Source organism: Physcomitrium patens, chromosome 21 (genome assembly GCF_059467195.1).
Source record: "Physcomitrium patens ecotype Gransden chromosome 21, ASM5946719v1, whole genome shotgun sequence".
NCBI classification, from domain to species: domain Eukaryota; kingdom Viridiplantae; phylum Streptophyta; class Bryopsida; order Funariales; family Funariaceae; genus Physcomitrium; species Physcomitrium patens.
Genome location: NC_143430.1, coordinates 3,341,637 through 3,367,433, shown reverse-complemented (window position 1 = coordinate 3,367,433; position 25,797 = coordinate 3,341,637). Strand labels below are relative to the sequence as shown.

The following is a 25,797-nucleotide window of genomic DNA, read 5'->3' as shown; positions in this document are numbered from 1 at the left end:
ATTAATTCAAAAAGTTGGTGCATTCTTAAAATAAGTTTAAAAAATAAAGACAAGATTTTTTATCATATATATATATATATTAAAAAAATTTAAAGAAAATAATAATTTCTTTAGAAATCTATATATTATATCAAAAAATTCCATAAAAGATATATTTTGTAAGTTATTGTGCTTCAATTGTAATGCAATAATTATATATATATATATATATATATATATACAAAGATGTATCAATTTGAAAAGTATATGTTATTTTACAAATATTTGAAGAAATAATCAAAAGGTATGTACTTTCCAACAAATAAAGTATTGTTTTCATGAATTAGAAGTAAAATAGTAATAGATTCATCTGAACTTTATATTTAAAAGGATATTTTTAGAAATACTACTTTAAAGTCAAGTTTTGTCATTTTTAGCAAAGATTGAATCTTGAGTAAAGTCAAGAATGTAGAAGAAATTTTACAGTAATCTATCAACTTTATTAAAATATGGCTATATGTTTTTTAAATAATATTATTTTAAATATAAAATAATTTGTAGAGATTTATTAAAAAAATAAGTAAAAAGTTGTTTATTATGATAGGTGAAATGGCAAATTTTTCTTGAGTCTAGTTATTAATTATTCATAAGAACAAGAGTAGTGGAATAAGTAGCTATTATATAGACAATCCTAATAAATATTGATGGTTTAGCCAAGTGAAATATTTGAGCTTAAAAAAACGTTACTTGCTTGTAAATCAATATGGAAATTTCTGAAATTTTTTTATAATGACTTAGGATTTTTTACTAATTGAAACTTTCTTTTTTTTTGTAAGATAATTAAAAATCATAAAATATTTACTATAAAGAAGTGCATTGATTATTGTATCTACACCTTTGGCTCATTTGTTAGTTTCTATTTTTATCACGTCTACTAAAACTAGGCTTATTTTATTAAATATACTTTAATTAGTGTTACCCTGATTTCTAAGTTAGCTATTTTATAAATTTTGGATGAAAAAATATTTTAGGAAAAGATGTCATCTATGTCCACAATGTTGTAGGCACATTGCCAAGACTAGTAAAAAATGCCACTTTTCTACTATCAAAGATTCTTATGCATGATCTTAAAGATAACATCTTATACTCTCATTGGTATATTATTTAATGCATGTATGATTGATTCGTACAATTTTGACAAACTTGCTAATAATATTTCTACTTTATCTTCTTAGACATATATCTCTCTAATTGTAACTGATTTTTTTCGTATTAATTTGAATTCATGAATATGTTTGATTATAATTTTACTATTAGACATTTTTAAATTAAAATATTTATGATATAATTTATTTTTTAAAATTAAAATTTTATATTGGATTATTTTAAATAACTATTTCTGATTTAAATAATAATTTTTAAAAATGAATGATCAAGACATATATTTTTGATATTCTCAATTGAAAAATATTGATCACTTTTATCTTTTTCTTTCTGTTTTTTAAATCGATCTAGTACTAATAGCTAAAGGTTTGTTACAATACCTTCTAGAATAGTTGATGATATATAATTGTATCTATTTTTATTGACAATTTGCTATAGTTTTACTTTCTTTAATAAAAAAGTGATGTAAATTTTTCAATTTATGTAATTTTAGAGGAATAATTCTAAAAATTAATACTAAAAAAATCCATTCATCTATAATCTTAATATTAAAATTGGAGTTTATATATATATATATATATATATATATATATATATATAATTTAAGATTCTAATGTATAAATCATATTAATTATATGATTAATACTAATAAGAAGTAGGTTGATGTCTTTACACATTATTGACATGTGGAAAAACATGATTTTGTACAAATCATAAAATTATGATTCAAATAATTTAATTAATATTTATTAAATTAAAAATTTATTTCTTTTTCTTGAATTAAGTGTGTTTAGTATATTTTTTTAAAGATTAGATTATTTATTTATTGTAAAAATTTGAATCATTAAAAGACATATTTATAATAGTAATAAAATTTTATGCTTCAATTATGTTTTATTAAGACTCAACTTCCTAATTAATAGAGAACTTTATTCCTTTACACATTTTTTAAAATAGATAAACCATAACTTTGATATCATACTCTATTTTATATAGCTATATTCTTGTAGATTATAAATTTTTATATTTCATTAAAAAACCAATATATACTACATTAGGTTAATCTAATATATAGATATAAGTGTTTGTAAATCCAAAACTTGTAACCTTTAAAAAGAATGTGATTCTAAGTTTATGAAATCTATTATATATATATATATATATATATATATATATATATATATATATATTTCTTTTTATATTATTCTAACATAATCAAATACAATCTTGTTATATGAAATATCAACCTATATAGACAAGTTAAATATCAAAAATATAGTTTGTAGAGTTTGAAATTATATTGAGAAGATAGAGACCCTACAATTATAAAACAAATAGGATTGACTTCTAAAAGTCTTATATGTAAAAAGAAGTAGAATAGTTACTTGAAAATGCTACCAAAAGGTATATAGAATGAATTTAAATGACAATTGGTTGTTGGTCTTTTTGTGCATTGTCAAGAAAAAAATCATGCATGTAGAGTTTTCAAGTTAAGATATAAATATATCAAGAATCTTAAAGATGGCACAACAAGTAATAAGTTAAGAAATGTTTGTCTAGTTCAAGCATCTTTATAATGCTTTCAAATGGCATAACAATAATTACAATACAAATTAATTGTAGATTTAGCTAGTACAAAAGAAATCAAAGCAAAAAGTTGAGCCTACAATGATTTATGTCTTTATATTGAAGAAAATTTTAAATCACAAGAGTATTATTATTAGGTTATATCCAATGCATTATTGCATTGTAGTTATTTGCTTCCAAATTTTAAGATTTTGAAAAAAATTAATTAAGTTTTACTTCTTGATATTTAAATAAGAAGAATTTGAGAATATAAATTTTGATTAAGTTTTTTTTATCAAAATTCTAACTTTGTGGATAATTATTAATGAATCAAATCATTTACCATAATGATTATATTTAGATTTTAATATTATTTAGGATTTAAAGTTGTTTAGAGATTATAATTGTTTTGGCTTTATAATTAGTTTTAAACAAAAGATATGCTATGATAAGAATTTTATCAGATTTTAAGATTTAATTGAGATGTAAGGTTGTTTACAATTTATAATTTATTATTCTTTTATATTGTAAGATTTTTTAAAAATTTAAAGTTTGTTTATAATTTAAGATTATTTTTGATATTAATTAAAAAATAGAAAATATATATTGGAATTTAAAATTATAAATATTGAATTTAATTAGAAAAACTTTGATATATAATTGCATAAGTTTATTAAAAAAAAATTAAAATTTGAAAATTAATTCTGAATATGAGTAAAATAAATAATAAAGATTCTTAAGAAAATATTTAAATATAATTTATATATGATTTCCAAAAAAATATTTATAAAATTATAGATAATTAGTAATTTATTAAATTACTTCAAAATCTAAGAATAAAATATTAAATCTTCTAATTTTTTTGAGATTCGATAATCCTTATATTTTTTTGTTATATCCATTAAATTTATATCTTAAATAATAAGCCTTTATTCTAGTATTTTATTATTTTAAAAAAGCTATTGAGTAAAAAATAAATAAATAAAGATTATATTATTAAAAAGCTTAATTAAAAATATAATAGAAATTATTTGAGAAAACATAAGCAAAAGTTATAGAAGTAGTAAAATATAATTTAGTATTAATGCTATCTTTTTATTAAAATAGTTTCTTTTTACTTTGTAAAATCATAAAAAATAAAAAAAAATAGATAAACAAAAATAATATTTAATACACCTTTAAGTATAAATGAAGAATAGCTTTTAGATAAAAATATCTAAAAATATCTTATATTGATAAGCAAAGAGAACCAATTGGGAGTCAAGATCAAAACTAGACCTAAAGCATCAAGCCATACATCTACAAAAAATGTGGGATTTTTCTTGATTTGAAAAAAATGAACAAATAGAATTTATAATTATTTTTTAAACACTCAATTTGAAAGGTTTAAGTGGATAATGATTTTGTAAGAGCTTTGCAAAGTTACAGGCATTAAATGTAACTTTGTTCTTAATAGAACAAAAAAAGAATTACATTTTGGTAAATTTTGTGATTTTTAAAATAAATCAATCATATAAAATATATAAGTTTATGAAAATAAGTGTACTAAATATTTTTTGTGAGATATATCTTAATTAAATGGTTAGATCAAAAGCTATTAAAATTTAATTGAGTTAGGATTTTTGAAAATAGATTTTGAGATTTAAAAATAATTTCTATGATTGTAAGCAATGTGCCAATATGATTAAAATGATTTTTTGTAAGCTGATAGTTTACTTAGTTTTTAATAGTTTTGCAAATATTTAGTTTAAGTTAATAGTAAAAAAATGAGAGCTATTGATGTTGGAAAATTGATATCAAGGTTAGGAAAGAAGAATGGCCAACACCTAAGCAAATTATATGCTTTTCTTCCCAATTTTTATATTTTATTTTGTATACATTTTAAGTACATGTTTTTAGCTTGTAAATTGAAAAGTAAAGTTTTTTAAATAAATATTAAAAAATATTAATTATTAGTTAATAAGATTTTAAATTTTTTAAAGAATTCACTTAAAATTTGATTATTATTTGTTAGGATTTACTTGATGTTTGGTTAGGAGTTGATTATAATATTTTAGGATTTTATTATAATTATTTTGGATTTATTTAGTATTTTTTTAGTATTAAATTTTAATTTTTTTAGGATTTATTTTAGATTTGATTGTAATTTGATTAAGATTAAATTAAGATTTATTTAATATTTCTATAGAATTAGTTAGGATTTTCTAAAGATTTCTTTTGGATTTCTTTAAGATTTTTATAGAGTTGATTCAGATTTCTTTAGAATTTGTTTGTTGAATAAAGTGTCTTTAGAATTTCATTAGGATTATTAATGATTTTTTAAGATTTATTTAGAATTAATTTTAGTATAATAAGATATTTCTAGGATGTTTCTAAGATTGATAGGGTGTACTTATCAAAATCAAAAGCTTACTAAGGTTGTTTAAGATTGCCAAAAAGATGTTTTTAGACACTTTATGCATTTTTTTGGATTATAAATTTAACTTCAAAATTAGGTCAAATTCTTCTATAGCTAAATATCTTATATAATCCAAAGCTAATTTTCACATAACATAATAACATGTAAACAAATTTTTTTGTCAAATATTGAATTAAATATTATAATATTTTAAAAAAGAATAACAATTAAATAGTAAAAATTAAGAAGAGAATAATTCTTAAACTTGTTTAGGTTTGTAGATGTGTATCAATGGCTCTAATACAATGTATAATAATAATAATAATAATAATAATAATATAGCATTATAATTTTTTATATTCTACATAAATATAATGATATTTTGGTGGTTGTAGTCATTTTTTGTATTATATCTTTATTTTACTATAAAATATAATTATTTTTATTAATATTAATATATTTTTCTTATCACAATGTTTATAGATTATTCTCAATGTAAACCATAGTTTTTGTGACTTTTGACAATTCAAAGTTAAGTTTTTAAATAAAATTTAAACAAGTAAAATAGTTCTTGAGCTCTATCCCTAAAATTGTTACAATAATAATTTTATTTTAAATATATTACAAGTTCAAGTCTAGAATAAACTTGATAGATTGTAATCAACATTCAAAATTCACTATATTATTAATATATATATATATATATATTGGACACCAATAAAATCTTACTAATATTTGAGCTAATATGTTTCTTTGGTTGTAAATATAAGTTTTTGGTCTTAGATTATTTATTTATATAATCAATTCTCTTTAAATAACAATATTTATATTTTTTATGTTTAGCATTGATTCTATTATCTTTATTCTAACCAATCCAACTATTATTTTTTTCAATAGTCATAGTTATTATATTCTTGTCTAACTTAGTCTATAGCATATTAAAGGTTTTTTTTCATATAATCAAATTATTTTTTATTTTAATTTAATTAAATAATATTTTCTTAGAAACTATTTGTGGTACATGCTATCATACTACATTTTTCCACCTTATAAAAACATTATAAATTTTCTATTGATTCTTCTATTGTGAATTTTACTATTATTTCTACATAATCTTGTACTTTTTCAATTGTGTTTATTAACCAATTTTGTTGCCTTTCTACTATGTAAGTATTTTTAACCAATTAATTAATAAAATTTGTATAGTTACAATTCCAAACAATGGTACAAAAAGAATTTAGCATAGTAATTATTTAATTTTTTTCATATATTCTATTTATGATATAAATGGTAGAAAATTTTACAGTAATTTGACTTTATACAAAATTTTAAATAACACAATTTTTTTGTCTAGTTGTTACTTAAACCAAAATTATTGTATTAGCTTTTTAAAGAACCTTGGCTAGTTTGTAAATCTTATGGTGCTTGAATATATTATATCCTTATGTAATTTTATTACTAAAAATAAGCTTGATAATATTTTTATTTTTATCTATTTAAGAGTATTATAAATGATAATCCATATAAATAATTATTAATGAGTGTCTTTTATAAAGCTTATTTATATATATATATATATATATACATATATATATATTTTTAAAAAAACATAAATTATTTCTTAACTTCATGATTAAATTGTAGATATAAATAGGTAAGATTTCAAATTGGTTCTTGCAAGTAGTGATTTGGTTTTAGAAGTTTGTATAGTATGGTCAAATAATTTGTTGAATTGTAATATCAACTTGTGAACTTAAATGCATAATACATAAGGATTAATCTTTATATAAGAGTTTGATTCTTCAGACCTTGTAAACATAATTCAAAGAATAAAAATATCATTTCTAATAATCTTATTTAGTTTATGATAATAAGAAAATAAAGATGTAAACAATAGGATTTTTTTTTCCTTTTCTAATAACGTAAATAATTATCAGATACTAAAAACTTAAATTAATCAAAAGAATATAACTTAATATAATTAAAACTAATTAAAAGATAATCATGCTAAATAAAATAATAAAAAAAATCTTTAAAAATTACATAGAAAATTACAAAAAGAAACTAGAAATTAAAATTGTTAATGCGTAAGTAAATATTAAAAAGAAAAAGAAAAAGAAACACGCGCTATGCACGGAAAAATACCCTTCCCACCCTACCGACAAATCTGGCTTTCCTCAAATGGTGGACGGCAATCACTTTTGTCGGTGGAGTACTCCGATGACGATGCTAATGAAGAAGGCTCCAGTGCAGGTTCTGAAGGGAAATCACCATTGCGTACTGAGTGTTCCACACTCCTACTCTAACAAAGTTGTGCATTGTTCGGTCATCTTTCTACACGGGTCTTCTTCGCCAGTGCTGCTGCTGTTGTTGCTGCTGTTGAAGTAGCACAGGGACATTGAAACTACACGTCTTATCGCTGTAAGCATTCTCAACCTGCTCTATGTGGAGGGCGTTGTGCGAGTGCGAGAGATTTTTGCTATATTGGTGCAGAGGATTGTTATTCTTGGGTTTCGTGAGACATCTTGGTTTAATGCTAAAACTTTTGTGAAATAGCGTAGTGAGTCAATCGATAAGGGGATTTTATTAGTGTGTGGATGTGTTGGGTGCGTACTCGTCGACCATGAGTGGAAGGGTTGTGTAGAGATCAGAATGCTTCGGTTCTAATCATGGTTAGGTGAACATATGTTTTGCCCAATTTTCTGCAACCCCAATTTGCTAAAGTTATTTAAACAGGTTCCAACTCCTCGCAAAACCCTGATACCCCTACACTCACCTCATCGAATTCTGTCCACGGTCATATTATCGTTTGAAGCTCATCTTGGTGATTATATCTTGTAGAGATTCGATTTGTGAAGGGAAAATGGATATGAAGCACCTCACAAGCTTTGCATAGTCGTTACATATTGTGGATTGAGGGTTGAAAGACAGTTTGGACGACAAGGTTGAAGGACTTGTTTGTTTTGAGCAAGTATTGAAGATGGGTTCGTGTAAATCTGTTCTGATTTTTAGTGCTGCCTTATACGGGGTTAGGCCTAATTTCAGGAACGAAGAGCGAGGGGTTGATCTTTGCGGATAATATGTCGTGGTCCCAAGCTCAGAGTCAAGCTCAGTCAGAATGGCAGCAACAGCCATACCAGACGCAGGCGTTTCACTTTTCTCTGGTTCCGGTATGCTTCCTCGTATTGCTTCTAACGTCTGTTATTTAAGCCTCAATCGTTTTGGGCATTAATATAAAATCAGATCCCCTTAAAAAAATTCTTTCTTCAGAGTTGCACACATGTAGAATGAGTTGCACACTTGGGTAACTAAACGAGTCTTTTTGGCGTTTTTTTTATCTTGCACTTTCTCATCATTTTTCCTTGGTGGTTTGAAGGTCATCGATGCACTGGCAGGTGCAGTCGAGCGAGGATCTCGAGATCAACACGATGAATTGGTAAATAGCTCCATCTCCCTCTCCTATCTCGTTTGTGTTGTGAAAATTATTTAACAGCTCGTATTGCTGAGCTGCTCCTCAGGAATTTTTTATCCATTATTTATTCCATCAAACGCCTTTTTGACATTATTCTAGCAGTGATCACTTAGCTGCCATTGATGCCTGGCTCATTCCTTGTTCAGATTCGTGAACTTGTGGCTCGATTTCAGAAAGCTGAGCAAATTCTGCATTCTTTAGAGTCTAATTCAATTGAGAAGGTATATCAAAAGCCCTCTCTTGTGCCTGAAATTTTAATATGCTTCTTTCTGGTACGAGGAAATTCATTTTAAACAAGTTGCGATGTTATGAACATTTTTACATCTGTATACGTTACAGGTTCCCGCCTCATAGTATTTGATGAGGTCCAGTCGTAACAAATTGCAGGTCATAGAACATTTGAAATTTTAGTAGCATTTTATCCAGTCAAAAATGTCACAAGCTGTTGGTGGTGGCCAATTAGAGTAAACCGCTGTTGTGCGCCCGTTAATTCCGTTGATATGTACCAGGCTACCAGTTTGTGGTGCAAGTGCCAAATTGAACACCAATAGTCAGGGTTGTTTTTAGAGAGTCAATCCCCCTAATGTTCCCACTAAATCTGTTTAGCCCTTTTGCCGTCGTGACTTTCCCGTCACAGTGGTGCTAGCTTATGGAAGTTCAAAATTGGTTGTGCAGGATGTTGCAACGCAGAAAAGAACTTTGGATGACCATAGAAACAAGCTGGAGGAACGCAGGTTCGTGTTGGATTTGTTTGAATGTATGTTTCTGGATACTTTATGTGATAGGTTTGTTTCCAGCTCCTCGTGACATTCCGTCCTTTAAACTTATGTGACGACTGTAATGTTGCAGGGCCGTGCTAGCAAAGTACAAAAGCATGGTGGAGAGGATATATCCTGCAGATAACTAGTCTAACAGGTTCAAGAAAGATTGCGTTATCGGTGATTAGTTTCATCTTGTCACCTCCTCTTTTGGTGATGGGTGCACTTATATATCCTGGAGGAGCAACTCGTCGGGAAACCGAAAGCTGCAGTAAATTCTGGTTTTAAATTTTGTGAAGCTCCAGTTAAATATTTCATGTATGTAATCAAGACCAAAGAAATAGTGATGTTGTAGAACATTGTCTTTTTCTTGCTGGAAGTGCTGCATTAAAGTAGGGAGTAGACGCCCGTGAATCACATCGACAAAATAGAGCCTTTTTATTGAGTTTTCTATTTGCCAAGCAAGACGGAAACTAATCATGCTCCAGGCATGCCCCACGGTGCAACTTTGTGTGACTTAGGCTGGTCTAACTTGGCCTTATGAGCAGATAGGTGAGATTCAGGAACATCGTCATTCACTATGGAATGTTGGCACTGAGTTTCTCGCATCTAAAATGTAGTACTGCTTACAGTGACTGGAATTGCCGCCTCCGAAACTTCACATCTCGTGATGGAATTTAAGGCCCCGATGCTCAGTCTAGGCACTGCACAGAAGCGCCTAGCACCCTTCTATGATACTTGTGTAGTCGGATTGACTAACCACGCTGAATGTGATTGAAAATAGTCAACTTACAAAGTACTGTTAAAAACGTCTTAGTCAGACAGACATTTGTTACAGAACTGTTAGGAAATACTATCCATTTTAACTTCAAGCAAATAACTCAATTATGGTAGAAGAGTTTAAGGCAGAAACGAAAACAAATTCTGTTAATCGTTTATCTACATGGAAAATGAGGTTTAATTGTATGTATTCCTTAAGGTTGTTTCAAATGACCTTCATAGATGCTTATTAATATCAAATCTATGTCAATATACAAGAAATATTCATTGTATTTTTTTGATTCTATTTCTAATCCATTATATATATATACATACATACATACATATTTCAAAATAAAATTTGTTATTTATTTAACAAGAGGTAGTAGTAATTGATATCTTTCATATATGTTGATTGTTTAAGAAAGTTTGATGATAAAGTATTAATAATTAATTCCAAATCAGAGAAGTGACTTAAAGAGGGATTTAAAGGTTGGAATGAATGAATTAAAGCAGGCAAGATGAATGAGTGGATGAAGAATTTAGAATAGCAATGCAACAGTGCTTGCCAATGATGCAAGAATAATAGAAATTGGAATTGTGTCATAAATGAGGTAGTCTTGATTGAAGATTGTAAGTTGACATATAATGTAACCATTTGTAGTTGAAATGACTAAGTTGTTAAATAAATAATAAAGGATTTTTGGAGAAATGGACTTGATAGATTAAGAATTGTTGACTAAGGTTGTGAAGGTGGTCTTGGAAGTGGCTTTTGGATTAGTATCTTTTTTATAGAGTGAATTAGATAGATCTTGAAAGCTTTTAAAAACAATATTACAAAATTTATAAGAGATAATGATATAGCAAAATTTGGAAGTGAACACAATTGAATATCCATCATTAGTTAGTTTTCTAATACAAAGAAAGTTGTTCTTTATTGAGAATACATAAAAAACATTAAAGACTTCTTAATTGTAGGAGAGATGAATATGACAAGCTTCAATGATTGGGAGCTTTGATCTTCCTATAGAAGTAATAATAGTCACATTAGAGGGTGTAGAAAATTAAGATAGATTCTTATGTTGATTGATGAAGTAAGAGCTAACATTGGATTTAATGATCTATCATGTATCTTCAATGTGTGACAGCATGGTGACCAAATTTACCTCAAGCATGTTCCTATTGTTATTGTTTGGAGCATTATCTTTTAAGACATCAAAGATTTGTTCATTTGCGGTGTAACTTTGCTACTTAAATTGAAGTTTTGAAATAGTACTCTAGACTTCCTAGAGTTTTGCAAGTATGAAATAACAAAGTTGAAAGTGGGTCTCTTAATTTGACAATCAATGTTAATGTAATAAAGGCAATTATAGTGTAAGCATTAATGAAAGGTAGATAGACCACCTTAGCATTTTGTGGTCGTTTTTGTTGATTGTTTGAACTTGTTGTAAGAAGTAGAGGTAGCAAGTGGCTCATATTTGGTCAACATAACTAAAAACTTCTTTATTAGTTGAACTCTCTACTAGAAATCTTTTGATTGCATAATTTTTCTTTGCTACAATAATTGTAGCAATTATAGCAATTAATAATTATTCTTTGATACAATTATGGTACTAAATAATTCTAGTAATTGTAGCAATTATTAATTATAATTATAGAAGTTAATAATTGCTATAATTATTAATTATTATAATTAATAATTTTTATAATTGTAGCAAGAAAAATTATAGAGATAAAATCAAGAAAGGCTCTTCTAAATGTGGAACTAGATACCATGGATCTAGACAAAATTGAGCTTATTATTAATGCAATAAGTATGCAAATGTTCCATATATTATTGACAATCAATATGTATTTGACTATAAAAGATAAAATGGAGTAGTTTCTAGTTCCTCATGAAAATTGAACTTGGTGAGATCCATCATGAAGTATCAAGTCATCAAATCATGAACCTTCTTTTGATACCATGAAGAATACAACCATTATTTTGTTAACTAAACTAACTATGTTACAGTGAAACTCAACAACTTTGTATATTTTAAGGGAGTGGGAGATTATATCTAATTAATCTTTAAGACTAATCTTAACTTATAACTTATAGAGTAGTACTTAGTGAAAGTGGGTGACTATCTCAATGGTAGAATGTATTATTATTGTAATGGCAGATATGACAATTTAATTCCAATAAAGCATAAGCCGAAGAACCTATGGCTAAATCTGGACAAGGGATAAGATTGCGAGAAAGGGAGGGAGAAGCGACTAGGTGAGGCAATGCAAAGAAAAGCAAATCGATCTCTAAAATAAGCAACCAATAGAGATCCCAAAACCACCTGAAATCGATGGAGTGAATTCCACCAAGTAAAAACGACTGAAACCAGAGGAGCTGGCCAGCGGACCAATCATGCATGCAGTAAGTCCACGCCAAAGGAGGAGGTAGGAAACTGACGAAGCAAGCCAGCGAGAGGAGAGACACATACAGAGACGGACTGACAAACGAAACGAAACCAGACCAAACGAAAGAGGAAGTGCGAGCAGCCGAAACGGGTGCAGCAAGGGTGAGCAAGCAACCCCGCCACCACCCAACGGGCAATGCAGAAAAGAGACGAGGAAGGGGAAGGGAAGAGGACGAGGAGGCCCCACGGGATTGCATTCCGAAAGGGGGGCTCCCTCCCTCCATGCACATGGGCACGTGCTCCACCCAAACACATACCAGAGACAGCACGTGCTCCACCCAAACACATACCAGAGATAGCCGTTTCCATGACCCACACAGGCACGCATGGGGAGGGAGATCAACGCCGTGCCCATCTGGACCACCGCGGGCCACCACCAAGATCTCTCTCTGTCCCTCTCTCAACCGACAGTCCAAGCTCCTCCGGTCGGGCGAAGCGGACATCCATGCCCGTGACCCGTAATCACCAATCCCCCCCCCCCCCCCGCACCCCCGCTAAGTTCCGCATCCACTGTGCCGTGCAGTGGCAGGGTCCTTCTCCACCGTGGCCTGGTTGAGCCCCGACGCCACCCGTCGAGCCCGCGGGGAGGGCATGTGCTCGCTTAGCAGATTCATGTTGCGTCTGCCCCTTCCGTCGCCGCCATTTTCGCATCCGATTGTCCTTTCCGCCTTCGGCACCCTCTTCTTATGTTTGCTTTGCGTCTCCGGGAGCGTGAGTGCAGTGTGCTGCTGATCCCGGAGTCTGCTCTCTCTCGTCTTCGCTGTCGTTGATGGCGGCCGTGGTGTGCCGGTAGTGCCTGTATCTGCGACGTGGCTGGTGGTCGTTTGGTTTGGCTGCGGAGGTTGGTGTTGTTTGCTGGTTTTGCTGGTTGGATCAGAAGTGTGGCAATTGGGGGTGGACAGGATTGTTTGGTGGGGTCGGTTTTGGATTGCAGGCGGGGTCGGGAGGAGGTGGATTGCCTGGGCGTTTGTTTGTGTTTGTATGGCGCATTGCGTGGGCGGGGAGGAGGTAGTGCATGAAATTTGAAATGGTGGGGCGATAGTGTGAGAGGTGGCTTGGGAGTTGTCGACGATCGGGTGGTGAAGGCGACGCGAAGTGTGGCGTTGCGTGTGGTAACCCGAGAGAGGGACTGTTTTGGTGCGCAGGGCTGTTGCAGTGGTAGAGTGAGTGTGGTGGGGAGGTGGTGCAGCGGCAGGCGAGGGCAGCAGCCATGTCGTGGCAGTCGTACGTCGATGACCACTTGATGTACCCGCTTCCGACGGGGCATAGTCTGGTGGCCGCCGCCATCATCGGGCACGATGGAAGTGTTTGGGCGCAGAGCGAGATGTTTCCGCAGGTGAGACCTTTTGGAGGAAGAGGTGGTGCGATTTGTGGCTGGTGTGGGGATGGCACAATTGAGAGGGACTGAGAGTGGAGAGGTGTTGTCCGCGTGGCAATGATGTGTTGCGGGGATGCGTGGACCCGAATTGGCGCAGTTGAATGGTGTTGGGGAGTGGATGCGATCAGTGGGATGGATTTGCGATCGTTGAGATGCGTGGGTCGGTGGATGGGTTGTCGGTAGGGGTTGGAGAGAGGGGGAGGGGTGAGTTGTATAGTCGTGGCAGCAGGCGGAGGTGTTGGTGCAGTGGAGGGCGGAGTGATTTGATGCAGGAATAGTAGGAGTTGGCGTGGATGGATGTTGCGGATCCGTAGGAAGGTGGAGTGAAGAGGAGGAAGGTTTAGGTGTGCGGAACGAGTAGGATTGTGAGAATGAGGTGTTCCAGCACTGTGGGTTGATGGATTGGGTGTTGGGGAAGGAATGAAGGGATGTGGTGAAATTGAGATGGTCGGGGAAGCGTGGGATGGCAGGCGCATTGTGAAGCTGGAGTCCGTTGTGGCAGGGAATGGGGAGTAGCCAGGAGTTGATGTGAATGTGGTGAGCGGCGGTGCGGTTTGGGATGTGTGTTGTGGTGGGGAGGTGGGATGGCGAGCGAGGTGAGTGCGGAGTGTGTGATGGTTGGGGAATGATGTGGCAGTTGAGCTCAACGGAGGTGGAAAAGCTTCTGGATGGTTTCGAGGACGGGAGCTTGCTGGCCGAGAACGGGCTGTTTTTGGGAAGCGCCAAGTACATGGTTCTGCAGGGTGAAGCTGGCGTTGTGATCCGGGGGAAGAAGGTACGGTTGGGAGTGACAGTGGATGGTGTTCGGGTGGGAGATGAGAGTGATGGGGAGAGTGGATTGCGGGGTGTGATGAGGGCGGCGGGTGTGGGTTGAGGTGGTAGCGAATGAGGAAGTGGGTGTGGTGTTGGCACAGGGTGCAGGAGGGTGCACAGTGAAGAAGACGAACAGCGCGTTTGTGATCGGGCTGTACGACTATCCAGTGACGCCGGGCGAATGCAACATGGTGGTGGAGAGGCTGGGGGATTATCTGTGCGATCAGGGGCTTTGAAGACGAATGGAGCAGCGTTGATGCGGGAGAAGCTGGGTGGGAGCAGGAGCTGGAGCGGTTGAAGTATTATAACGGTTTGGAGCGTATAGTAATGTGCATTGGAACGGTGGGATAGCGGTGTGCGTGAAGTCCCGCCGATGCGTTGGGTGGGCGGGAAGTGAGTGGTAGATATTTGAGTTGTCGACCGTGTTTAGAGTGTGAAGACTTGAGGATGATAGAGAGAGAGATGGGCGATGGAGCTGCGGCGGAAGGTTGGGGCGAAGATGAAAGGGAAGTTGTGCAGCATGGAGTTGGATGTGGTCCTTGAGCAGCGGGTAGTCTCTGCGGAGGGTGGGTAATTTCCGTGTCGATGGAGCGAGGATGTGGCGGGTGTTGCCACGTGGGTGGTGTCGGGAGTGCCGGTCCGGTGGAGGACATTTTTCGTAATCGCAGTCGCCATGGTTGATTTGGTCCGGGAGCAAGTACGTGATGGTGCCGAAACTGTTAAGAAAGTGATCAACCATGTAGGAGCAGCTACATGGTAATCTGGGGCACTCATTGTGGAAACTCAGCTTGGGCACTGCCAATGCAATGAAGTTTTGTTCTGGTTGTTTTGTATTTTTGTACTTGTTTTGTATGGTGTTCTGGAAGCAAACCAATGGACGTTGATCATTGTGTTCTTTTCTGGGTGGAGGTTTCGATATTTGAGGTGTATCTCTTCGTGTCCATGTACGTAGAGTTTGACGTGGTTGATGTAATGTGTGTTCGTATTGTGTTCAGTTTCGCTTGTTCATTTGCAATAGATGTAGTCACTGACACGAGTGGTAGTCATGGATTCAAGAATGACATCGGAGTAGTAGGGTAGAGCAAGTGATCAGTAGTGTCTACTTGGGTACTTGTCAAATGGCGATTGGCATTACTATCTGAATAGGGATTGTAAATGAATCAGGTTGAAGTTTTTTAGGTTAACGTGTGCTTGATGCGTAGCTATGCTCTCCCAGAAGTCGGCTGAATCCCAATCCTTGATTGTTGTGCAGTGGGTCGGTGAAATCTCGTGTCTATGCCTTCATTGTTATACTGCAGTAGCCAAGACCATATTCAACAATGAATATGTCCATATCATGGCAGTCCGTATTTGGCTCTTGCATGTGGTGGATTCCTTAGCTATTGATGCATTCGATAAATTTAGATTTGACTAGAGGACACTTTTTAATCACGTAGTCACATCGGTAAGGCATTAGTTTTGTTATTATTCATCTTCTTGAGACAATTGTCGAACATGGTTCTACTATTGAGATTTGATTTACCATCTTTATCAATAGCATTTTGCAATATTAGGTGCAATGTATCATTTTTTAAAATATTTTAAGCTTATTGTGGACCAAAATAAATGTAATTTCACAAATCTTTGTTAATCACAAAGTCATGACATATTGTATAGAAATTTGTATAAATAACAATACGTAATGTCAAAAATTTAAAATATTGAATCAGATGTAAAAGAAATTTGTAATTGTAATACCAATCGAATAGCAAAAAAATTGCACCTTGAATTTTTTATCACATATCACAAAATTACACTTAAAGAGTAAAGGAAAAAAAAAAGAAGAAGAAGCACGTGAAAATTATTAGAACTACCTAGAATGGGTTAATATGGTTATAAATTGTGGTTTTTTTTTTTAAAAATACTCAAAATTGATTGTTTATGACCATAGTTTTTTACTGCTAATTAGTATAATAAAAATAAGACTATTTTAAAAAATAAATTGTCTTGTATAATCCATGAACTTTTTTATACTTTCAAAATATCATACTTTAAAACTATATTTTTGTGAAATTTCTTAAATATAAAAATATAATAAATTCACAATTAATGTACCAATATATATTTCATTCTTTCTAAAATGATGGTTTGCAAAAACAATCTTAACAAGGTATAAACTATTCTAAATTTGACAACTTTAAAAACGAAATATATTGTTGAATTTTTTTTTAAATTTATAAATTATTATTAAATACTTATTATAGAATATTCCTAAGTTGCTACTTAAAGTATACAATTAACTTATAAAGGCAAATTAGAATAGAATCAAGGTACAAATGCCACATTTGAAGGTTTAAAATAAATTTTGCCTTATCTCTTATTGTATGCAGTTCAAGTTTTGAAATTTTCATTTTTCAAAAATTAAACGCATTAGACTTTATATCATAATTAGCTTAATGATAAATTTATATTGATGAAAAAAATTATTCTATTATTTTTATTGAATATATTTTGGGCAATCTAGATTAATCATAATATCTACAATAAATAAATCATACTATTGTGGATTAATTTCAATTTTGCTATTATTTTTTAGAATATACTTCTATTTTTTCCTAATTTTATATGAGTCACACTAATCTCAATTACTTTAATGAAGAATTTATTTTAAATTGTTGCTTAATCAATTAGAATACATTTTTGTCACAATTTATTTAGCACCACTTATTGTCTTAGATAATATTAATGTTCATTAGATACCTTGTCTGAATTTTTATATCTTTCACCAAATGAGATAATAGCCATGTGTATTTAGCAATAAATATTTATTTTAAAACCAAAGTAATTTTAAGATTAAACATTAAAGTTAAAAATTCTATTTGATACTTTTTTCTTGATAATTTTTTAAATATATTTTAAGAATTATTTTTTATATTAAAAAGTATATCTATCTTAATTTAAATATTTTTATCTTCAAAAAATATATATTCTTTTATATAAATGACATTTAAATGCTCCAAAAGAACTAACACAGTTTTATATCCTTTAAGCACAACATTTGTTTGCTAATTATGATTATTTTCTATAAATTAATAATTTTGATATTTTTAAAGTTATAAATATAAAAATAAAATATTTAATAAGTAGAATACTTTAACTTTACATAAAATGACAATGTAGCTAAAGATTTTTTTTAAATAATAAACAATCAATTCAAATATCTTTAGAAAAAATAAAATAAAATAAAATAAAATAAAAATAACATAAGATAACATAACATAACAAGTAAACAACAACAAAAACCTCTATTATAAGTAGGCGATCAAATATGATTACTTTATTGTGACATCAAGGCTAACATATTTATATAATATAATATAACATCAAAGACTTAACCTATTTATTAACAAAAATTAATAATCTAAATTTATTTAGTATTCTATATAAGTCTTATTAAAATACTACAATGAAATTATTAAGAAAGAAAAAATTACTACTAATTTCTATTTAAATAGGTAAAAATCAAGGATTTAAAGTTTAAAAAAGTCTTAAATACAAGACTATCTTATAATGTAGTGGGATACTATTTGTAAAAGTGCAAATATGATGTTATTAGAAACACATGGCAACTATTTAAAATCTTTAAAATAATCCACCATTTTATTTTTAAAAATAAATATTATTAAGATCTATAAAAATCAAAGATCTAATATTGAAAATAAAATGGTATAAAACAAGAAATAATAAGTTGAATAATTTCTTTTTGGAACTTCTTTGCAAACTAAAAAAAGCTTATAAGATAAAATTTATCATAACAACTAATATTTTCAAAATTATAAGTTGAATCAAGTAAGATGTGATGATCTTTACAATTTCAAAATCAAAATGAAGATCTTCAAAAAATAACATATTTTTTTTTAGATAGATGGCAAGTTATAATATTTTGTAATTTTATAACCTTAGCACATAGTTTCAATGTCAGATTACATTTGGTGCAAACATCCATATTTACTCCAATAATTATTTAGATAATATGAATAGATAAAAATAGATAAAAATAAATAAATTTGATAATATTTTATAGAAAAGCTTTTTAGAAGCTTCATAGACATGGCTTTTGTTTTTAAACATGTGCATAGATGATTGATAGATTAGTATCACAAATCTTCTAATCTCAAGTCTTTACAACTTTATATTTATGATAGTAGATCGTTTCACTAAGATAGCATATTTAATACTATGTATAAAATCTATCTTAAGTAAATCAATAATTAAAAAAAATTATGGGTGTTATAGATTGCCAAGGGATATTATATTCAATAAAAGGATCCAATTTGTATCAAGATTTTACAAAATTCTCTTTAATACAAAATTATCTTTGGCTTTTCATTTTCAAACTAATGGGCAAATAAAATAGATGAATCAAGTTTTGAAGTAGTATTTGAGATGTAACATTAACTACCTTCAAGTTGATTGGACAATTCTTTTATCATAAATAAACTTTTTTATGATAACTCAATACATTCTTCTATTCAATAAATACTATTTTTTGTCAATTATGGTTATTATTCATAACTTGATACTTTTGACTTTTCAAAAATTGATAATCTTGTGGCAAAAGATTTGGCAATTTATTTATTAAAGTTATATGCAATAATGAAGATACAATTAAAAAAAACTTAAGAACAAAAAAATATCAATGTAGATGCCTTTTGCAAAAAATATCAATTCCACAGTAGTAATAAAGTATGGTTACTTTGTTGTAATATCAAAATTAGTTGCCCTTATGAAAAATTCAATTATCATAGTCTTGAACCATTTTTCATTTGTGAAAAAGTCAATTTAATTGATTATTAATTACAATTACCAGAGTTTGTGAAGATCCATCTCCTATTTCATATGTCTCTTCTTGAGTCGTACAAGATTGTGAATTTTTTGGAAAGAAGTCAAATACTATCTCTTTATGTAAAAGTGAATAGTAATTAAGAATTTAAAGTCAAAGAAGTCTTAGATTCAAAGCATCACCAACTTAAGTTAGAATATCTTGTTTATTTGGGTGGACATGATATTACTAAACACACATAGAAGCTAGCCAAAAATCCTACCAATGTAGTAAAGATGGTCAAAGCTTTTTATCAATGCATCCATTAAAATCAAAATAAAGAGTAAAGTAATTTTTTGAAATAAAGAAAATGAATTTTGATGAAAATTGCAATATATGTTTTATCCTTGATTGTAGTTTCTTTCTATTTATAATATTGAGGAGATAAAGAATCAATAATTAATAAATTCAATTTAAGAATTATTATTTGTTGAGTTATTAGACAAGATGTTGGAATTGTCACAATCTTTAAGTTGATGTAATTAAGATGAAGACCCTCAAGTACAACATGTTTTTTTTTCAAATAAAGAGAAATACAATACCTTTGGTATCAAGACCTTAGAAGAGACTCCTAATATTTGGTGATATTATTAAAAATATGAACTACTCTCAATAGTATTTCAAATATTTTATTTGAAAGAAGTTATAAAGGCCTTAATTATGATCAAATATTATGATGATCTTCTTGCTCTAATAGAAAACATCATTGCTAATTGAGACGACCTATAAACTACCTTCAAAGGAAATAAAGATCAAAGTATGAAAAAAATATAGTTCATTGCATCTTAAACTTCTTCAACATGTAATTGCTACTTTTTATAGAACTCATCTCTAGAAAGCAAGATAATATTATAGATATTTATATTTATTTCAATAATTACTTGAATAATATAAGTATGTAGAAGTAAATAAAAATAGTTAAATTTAATAATATCTCATAAAAAAACTTCTTAAAAGATTCATAGATACATGTATTTATATGTGTCTATAGGTGATTAACAGTTGAAAACTTGGCCAATAAGATGGCCACCTATTGTACATGTTGGCCACTTGTGGAATAAATTGGACATGTGGGACATACATAAGAAACTTCTCTTACAAGTTAGACATATGTTCTGTAAGTTGGCGTGTGTTGGAGGTCCTATAAAACATCACCATATAACTTCTAGTTAGATAGTATATATAAAAGCAAAAGTGAGGTCTTCTTTACTCTTGACAATTCTTTTCTTGCTTCTACTTTAGTTTTAAGAATCTTTAGTTTTTTTTTTTTTTTTTTTTTTTTTTATCTTTTATTAATAGCTATTCTAGTTTCTTTTTAAATATGGACATTTAATTATTTTTTTTGTTAACTTTCTTTAAGAAATATCTCACTTGTTTATTTCTATTCTTTGAGTTTTTTTGTCTTTGACAATACCATTGGACATGGATAATATATATGATGACAATAAAAATAAATTACTTGAAAATAATTATGAAGACTTCCACAATAATCATACAATTAAATAGGATTTTTAGTAAGATATCTCTCAGCCACCTTTATACAATGTATAGATTACAATTTGTTGAAAACACTATTTGATAAATTTTTAACTTTATTTCTTTATTTATTTATTTATATATCAATTGACTTTGTTTTTAGTTTTTTGAATCTATTAGACATGACATTTAGTAAAATCAGGTGTTTCAATCCTTTATATCATTTTCATTTAATTTCTCACAATCGAGTTATTTCAAAGAAGCAATTTGTCATAACTTGAACCGGAGTGCCAAGAACAACTTTAAAGTCAGGGAGGAAAAGGTTGCGAGCCGATCACGACAATGCAAGCAGCACATTCTAGATGAGGCTTGTATGCAACCGACGGCCACGTCAGCGGAAGAGGGCCACGTCAGCGAAGTGGATGGCCTCGTCAGATTCCACCCTCCTGAAGAGCAAAGCCTGACGAGGTGCCACATCTAAATCTCGGACCTCGTTCCAGTCGCGGCCTCGTCGTAGCGGACGTTGGTAGAAGAGGAAAAAGGAGCCGTGACGGTGGCGTCGAAGGAGCCTAGAGAGAGCACAGAGCGCAGACCTCACTCACTCCTCAGCATTCGCGAGTCCAGGGGAATCTGCGAGGGCATGGGGGCACGGGCTTCCACAATTCCGGTGCAGGAGGCTGCTTTCATGATCATTGTGCATTCGGTTTGTAGCCGACGCGCTTCGTGATTAGAGGTAATTCACTGATTCGGATGCTTTGAATGTTGGGGTGCAGTAGCAGCAGCAGCAGCTTCCACCTGCTCTATGTGCCATCCTTTTGAACCTCTCGGCGTTATTCTCGAGCTTGAGCATGTGTATTGTATGATCTGTGTTTTTTATTTATTTTATTTATTTATTCTCTGTTGGAATTGATCTTTGTTTTAAGTACTCTGCCGGGGGTAATGTTCTCCCTTGCGTGTTTTTCGTTTAGGATTTCTCGTTTAGGCTTTTGGGGCACTCAGTTCTGCCGGTTATGTCGTAATTGATGAGTCGAAGAGTCATTATTCCGACGAACTTGCGAAATTTTGGCATGTTTCCATGTTGGTTTGTGTAGTCGCAGAGCTCGCGTGATTGAGGACAAGTGCAGCAACCAGAAGCTGCCCGAGCTCTTGCGATCTAAGCTAATTTTGGGGCTTTAGAGAAGTATCAAGGATGAGTGGGATCGTGCGGCAGGCTCTGCGTGCCAGCAAGTGTAGGGGTTATCAACACATTGGCTCTCAGCTTTTGAACGGGTCAAAAGTATGCTCGCGTAATGCCGCACTGTTTCGGTCGGCAGTTGTGGGTGCCGCACGGCCGGACGCAGTGATAGCGTCTTCAAGAGTACCTTGGGATTACAGCTCCTTCTCCACTAGCGCAGTGAAAGCCGTTAAGGAAACCCCTGCTCTTAAGGCGAAGAATTATGTGGGAGGCAAGTTTGTGGAATCTCAATCGACTGAACACATTGATGTGTTGAACCCCGCAACGCAAGAAGTGGTGAGCAGGGTACCACTCACCACCCACGAGGAGTTTGAGACTGCGGTTGCCGTTGCCAAAGAAGCTTACAAAACATGGAGAAAGACTCCTGTTACTGCGAGGCAGCGGGTGATGCTCAAGCTGCAGGAGCTGATTCGCAGAGACATGGATAAGCTGGCCATGTCCGTAACTTTAGAGCAAGGCAAAACCCTTGCAGACGCCCGAGGTGATGTCTTTCGAGGACTTGAGGTATATAAACTTACTTCTTTAAATTTTAGCTTTTTTGTTTTCAATTAGTACTCCATGGGCAAACGACGTCTGGAAGGGCCCTTTAGTTTATTGTACATGACTCACAGCGCAGCACAGGAATCAAACTTGATATATATTTTAAAAACAATGTATTTGTAGGTGGTAGAGCAAGCGTGCGGAATGGCGAATCAACAAATGGGTGAATTTGTGGAGAATGTCTCCAGTGGAATTGATACGTACAGTATCAGACAGCCTCTAGGGGTCTGCGCAGGTATCTGCCCTTTCAATTTTCCTGCTATGATCCCTCTTTGGATGTTTCCTATGGCGGTCACGACAGGCAACACATTCGTCTTGAAACCTTCAGAGAAAGACCCAGGAGCAGCGATGCTCCTGGCAGAGCTGGCAACTGAGGCAGGGCTTCCCCCGGGCGTGCTCAACATCGTGCACGGCACATACGACGTGGTAAACCAGATATGTGATCATCCTGATATCAAGGCAGTTTCATTCGTGGGCTCCGATGTAGCTGGCATGCACATTTACTCGCGTGCCTCGGCTACCGGCAAGCGTGTCCAATGCAACATGGGTGCGAAAAACCATGCTGTGATCATGCCAGACGCAGATCCCGAAGCAACATTGAATGCTCTTGTCGGAGCTGCGTTCGGAGCGGCAGGACAGAGATGTATGGCAATCAGCACTGCCGTGTTTGTGGGAGACTCAAAGAGATGGGAAGAAGGCTTGAGAGAGCGGGGCGTGAAGCTGAAAGTTACCGGAGGAACGGAGCCTGGGGCAGACTTGGGTCCTGTTATTAGCAAGCAATCTAAGGAGCGTATCTGTAGACTTGTGGAATCTGGCGCCAAGGCAGGGGCCAGGATTGTTCTCGACGGGCGTGGCATCAAGGTTGGTAATACTTTCCTTGTCAGTATACTTGTCAACTCTTGCTAACTTGGGAGCCATAAATGCTTACATCATTAATTTTGCATCTACTGGCTGAATGGAAACTCAAGACAAGTTTTCTGAATATGTTTGATGCATCTACGCTTGAAATTTTTGTTTCAAACAAGATAGTTGTCAAGTTGCCATTTTTTTCTAGACTTTCTTGCACTTAGATCGTATAACGTTACATTTGTACACCAGATGCTCCCCTGTGATGCTTGGTAAAGGTCTTAATGCGAGCATTGGTCGGTTATATGTGTTCAGGTTCCTGGATACGAGCAAGGGAACTTCGTGGGTCCAACTATCTTGGCAGATGTGACGGAGGACATGGAATGCTACAAGGAGGAGATCTTTGGTCCTGTACTTCTGTGTATGGAGGCCGCTAGTCTTCAGGATGCAATTGAGATTGTGAACCGGAACAAGTATGGAAATGGGACTGCCATTTTCACCAAATCGGGGGCTGCAGCACGAGCTTTCCAACATGAAGTTGATGCTGGTCAAGTGGGTATCAATGTCCCGATTCCAGTGCCCTTGCCTTTCTTCTCCTTCACAGGGTCCAGAGGTTCGTTTGCCGGTGACCTCAACTTTTACGGCAAAGCTGGAGTACATTTCTTCACTCAGATTAAAACAGTTACTTCACAATGGAAGGAGAAAGACTTACACGGAGTGGCTATGGCATTCCCTACTTCAGGAAAGGTGTAAGGGGCATTCACGATCTCAAGCCAGTGAATAGGAAAAACTTCTGAGTCTCGAGTGCAACGTGCTGTGCTTATAATGATTGAAGGTTTATCATTCTGTTGCACAGATGTAAATAAAGATGGAAGACTGGAATGGTTCAGACGTGACCCATCAGTTTCTTAGAACATCTTGCTCAGGCACTCGAGATACTCCTTGTTGAGATGTTAGGAGCTAACGGACAAGCCATCCACAGTTTTCATTCAGTCTGCGTTCCATTTCATAAACAATTTGGCTTTGAATGCACTTACAAATCGATTACAATTCTATATTTATAATGTGACCTGAATTCTCCACTTACACAATTCATAACAAAGGGTTTTTTTTTTTTTTTTTTTTTTTTCTTTTTTTCTTGTTTTTAAACCGAGTTTAAATATCCACGAACATGCTCAGAACATGGAAAATTTGGATGGTGACTTCAGAGGGCGACGCTCTCTGTGGATTTGACAGGGGAATGGGTGTGGCCAGGTGCATTTATGAAGAAACGAAGCCATTAACGTCCATTTTTCAGTGATTAAATCATATTTCAAACAAAACTAAGCCAAATTTTAACAAGCTGAATTGAAAAGGAATAACTTAAACTCATGAAAGTATGTGAGTATGTCTTCAAACGCAGTTCAGCATCTTGTGGTAGACGCATGGAAAGAAGGGCTATTCACTGCTTTCCGATTCTATTTTGTGCGTGAGTTGTAATTACTAAAATTATCATTATAAACATTTTAATTCAATCTTTTCAAAATTATGCGTAAAGTATGACAATGTCACTTTTGTTCAGCATTTGTCAACTTCTGAGCATTCATGTAGCAATAGTGCTGCAAAAGAACTTTGAGGTCCAATTTGTATTACCAAATTAATTTTCTTTAAAAGTAACCATATACTTCTTGTGCCACATACATAGATCTGATCAATGTATTCATATGTTACTAAATGGAAACAGTGATTATTTTATTATTCGTAACTTGATAGTAACAAATTTAAATTCTTAATACCTGCAAATACATACAAACATACTTATATAAATAATAACTTTTCAAAGAAACTCATGTAATTAGACTTCCGCTCGAAACACAAACATTTGCTCAGTGATCAAGAAAAGAATCGTATAAATATCAAAGCAATCAGGGAAAATCGCCTTTATCTCATTAGAACAAAAATTGAGTTCAGCATTTAAAGTTTTTGTTGCTCAAATGAGACATTTCGAATCATATATTGTAATACGGAACTTAAGGCATTTTTGCATTTAAACATCTGAGAGCATTGACTCATCATGGACCACAGTGAGAATCAGCACCTTGTTAAATTGTACTGAATGGA

The 25,797-nt window shown here is 32.7% G+C and overlaps 3 protein-coding genes across 7 annotated transcripts; all 3 read left to right on the top strand.

The window, feature by feature from the left end:
- The first annotated feature begins 7,382 nt into the window (after window positions 1-7,382).
- LOC112273987 (mediator of RNA polymerase II transcription subunit 9) lies at window positions 7,383-9,629 on the top strand. 2 transcript variants are annotated; one of them, XM_073529660.2, is made up of 6 exons: window positions 7,383-7,528; window positions 8,153-8,277; window positions 8,484-8,543; window positions 8,726-8,800; window positions 9,255-9,313; window positions 9,429-9,629. In XM_073529660.2, the coding sequence occupies exons 2-6, from the start codon at window positions 8,188-8,190 to the stop codon at window positions 9,484-9,486; spliced, it is 342 nt and encodes a 113-aa protein (XP_073385761.1). In that variant the 5' UTR covers window positions 7,383-7,528; window positions 8,153-8,187; the 3' UTR covers window positions 9,487-9,629. The 2 variants fall into 2 exon arrangements, with proteins under 2 accessions (XP_073385761.1, XP_024358878.1); XM_024503110.3 differs by having other exon boundaries at window positions 8,141-8,277.
- Window positions 9,630-13,108: 3,479 nt separating this feature from the next.
- On the top strand, window positions 13,109-16,316 carry LOC112273944 (profilin-4). Of its 3 annotated transcripts, XR_016499892.1 has the most exons (5): window positions 13,111-13,390; window positions 13,695-13,885; window positions 14,565-14,702; window positions 14,842-15,496; window positions 15,993-16,316. XR_016499892.1 is itself a non-coding variant. In XM_090245896.1 (4 exons), the coding sequence occupies exons 2-4, from the start codon at window positions 13,760-13,762 to the stop codon at window positions 14,974-14,976; spliced, it is 399 nt and encodes a 132-aa protein (XP_090102022.1). In that variant the 5' UTR covers window positions 13,109-13,338; window positions 13,695-13,759; the 3' UTR covers window positions 14,977-15,573. The 3 variants fall into 3 exon arrangements, 2 of the variants coding, with proteins under 2 accessions (XP_090102022.1, XP_024358794.1); XM_090245896.1 differs by lacking the exon at window positions 15,993-16,316 and having other exon boundaries at window positions 13,109-13,338; window positions 14,842-15,573; XM_024503026.3 differs by lacking the exon at window positions 15,993-16,316 and having other exon boundaries at window positions 14,842-15,573.
- Window positions 16,317-21,689: 5,373 nt separating this feature from the next.
- On the top strand, window positions 21,690-24,761 carry LOC112274147 (methylmalonate-semialdehyde dehydrogenase [acylating], mitochondrial). 2 transcript variants are annotated; one of them, XM_024503384.3, is made up of 4 exons: window positions 21,690-21,810; window positions 22,175-22,815; window positions 22,975-23,712; window positions 24,013-24,761. In XM_024503384.3, exons 2-4 carry the CDS (start codon window positions 22,267-22,269, stop codon window positions 24,448-24,450), a joined length of 1,725 nt encoding a protein of 574 aa, XP_024359152.1. In that variant the 5' UTR covers window positions 21,690-21,810; window positions 22,175-22,266; the 3' UTR covers window positions 24,451-24,761. The 2 variants fall into 2 exon arrangements, with proteins under 2 accessions (XP_024359152.1, XP_024359151.1); XM_024503383.3 differs by having other exon boundaries at window positions 22,169-22,815.
- Window positions 24,762-25,797: the final 1,036 nt, after the last annotated feature.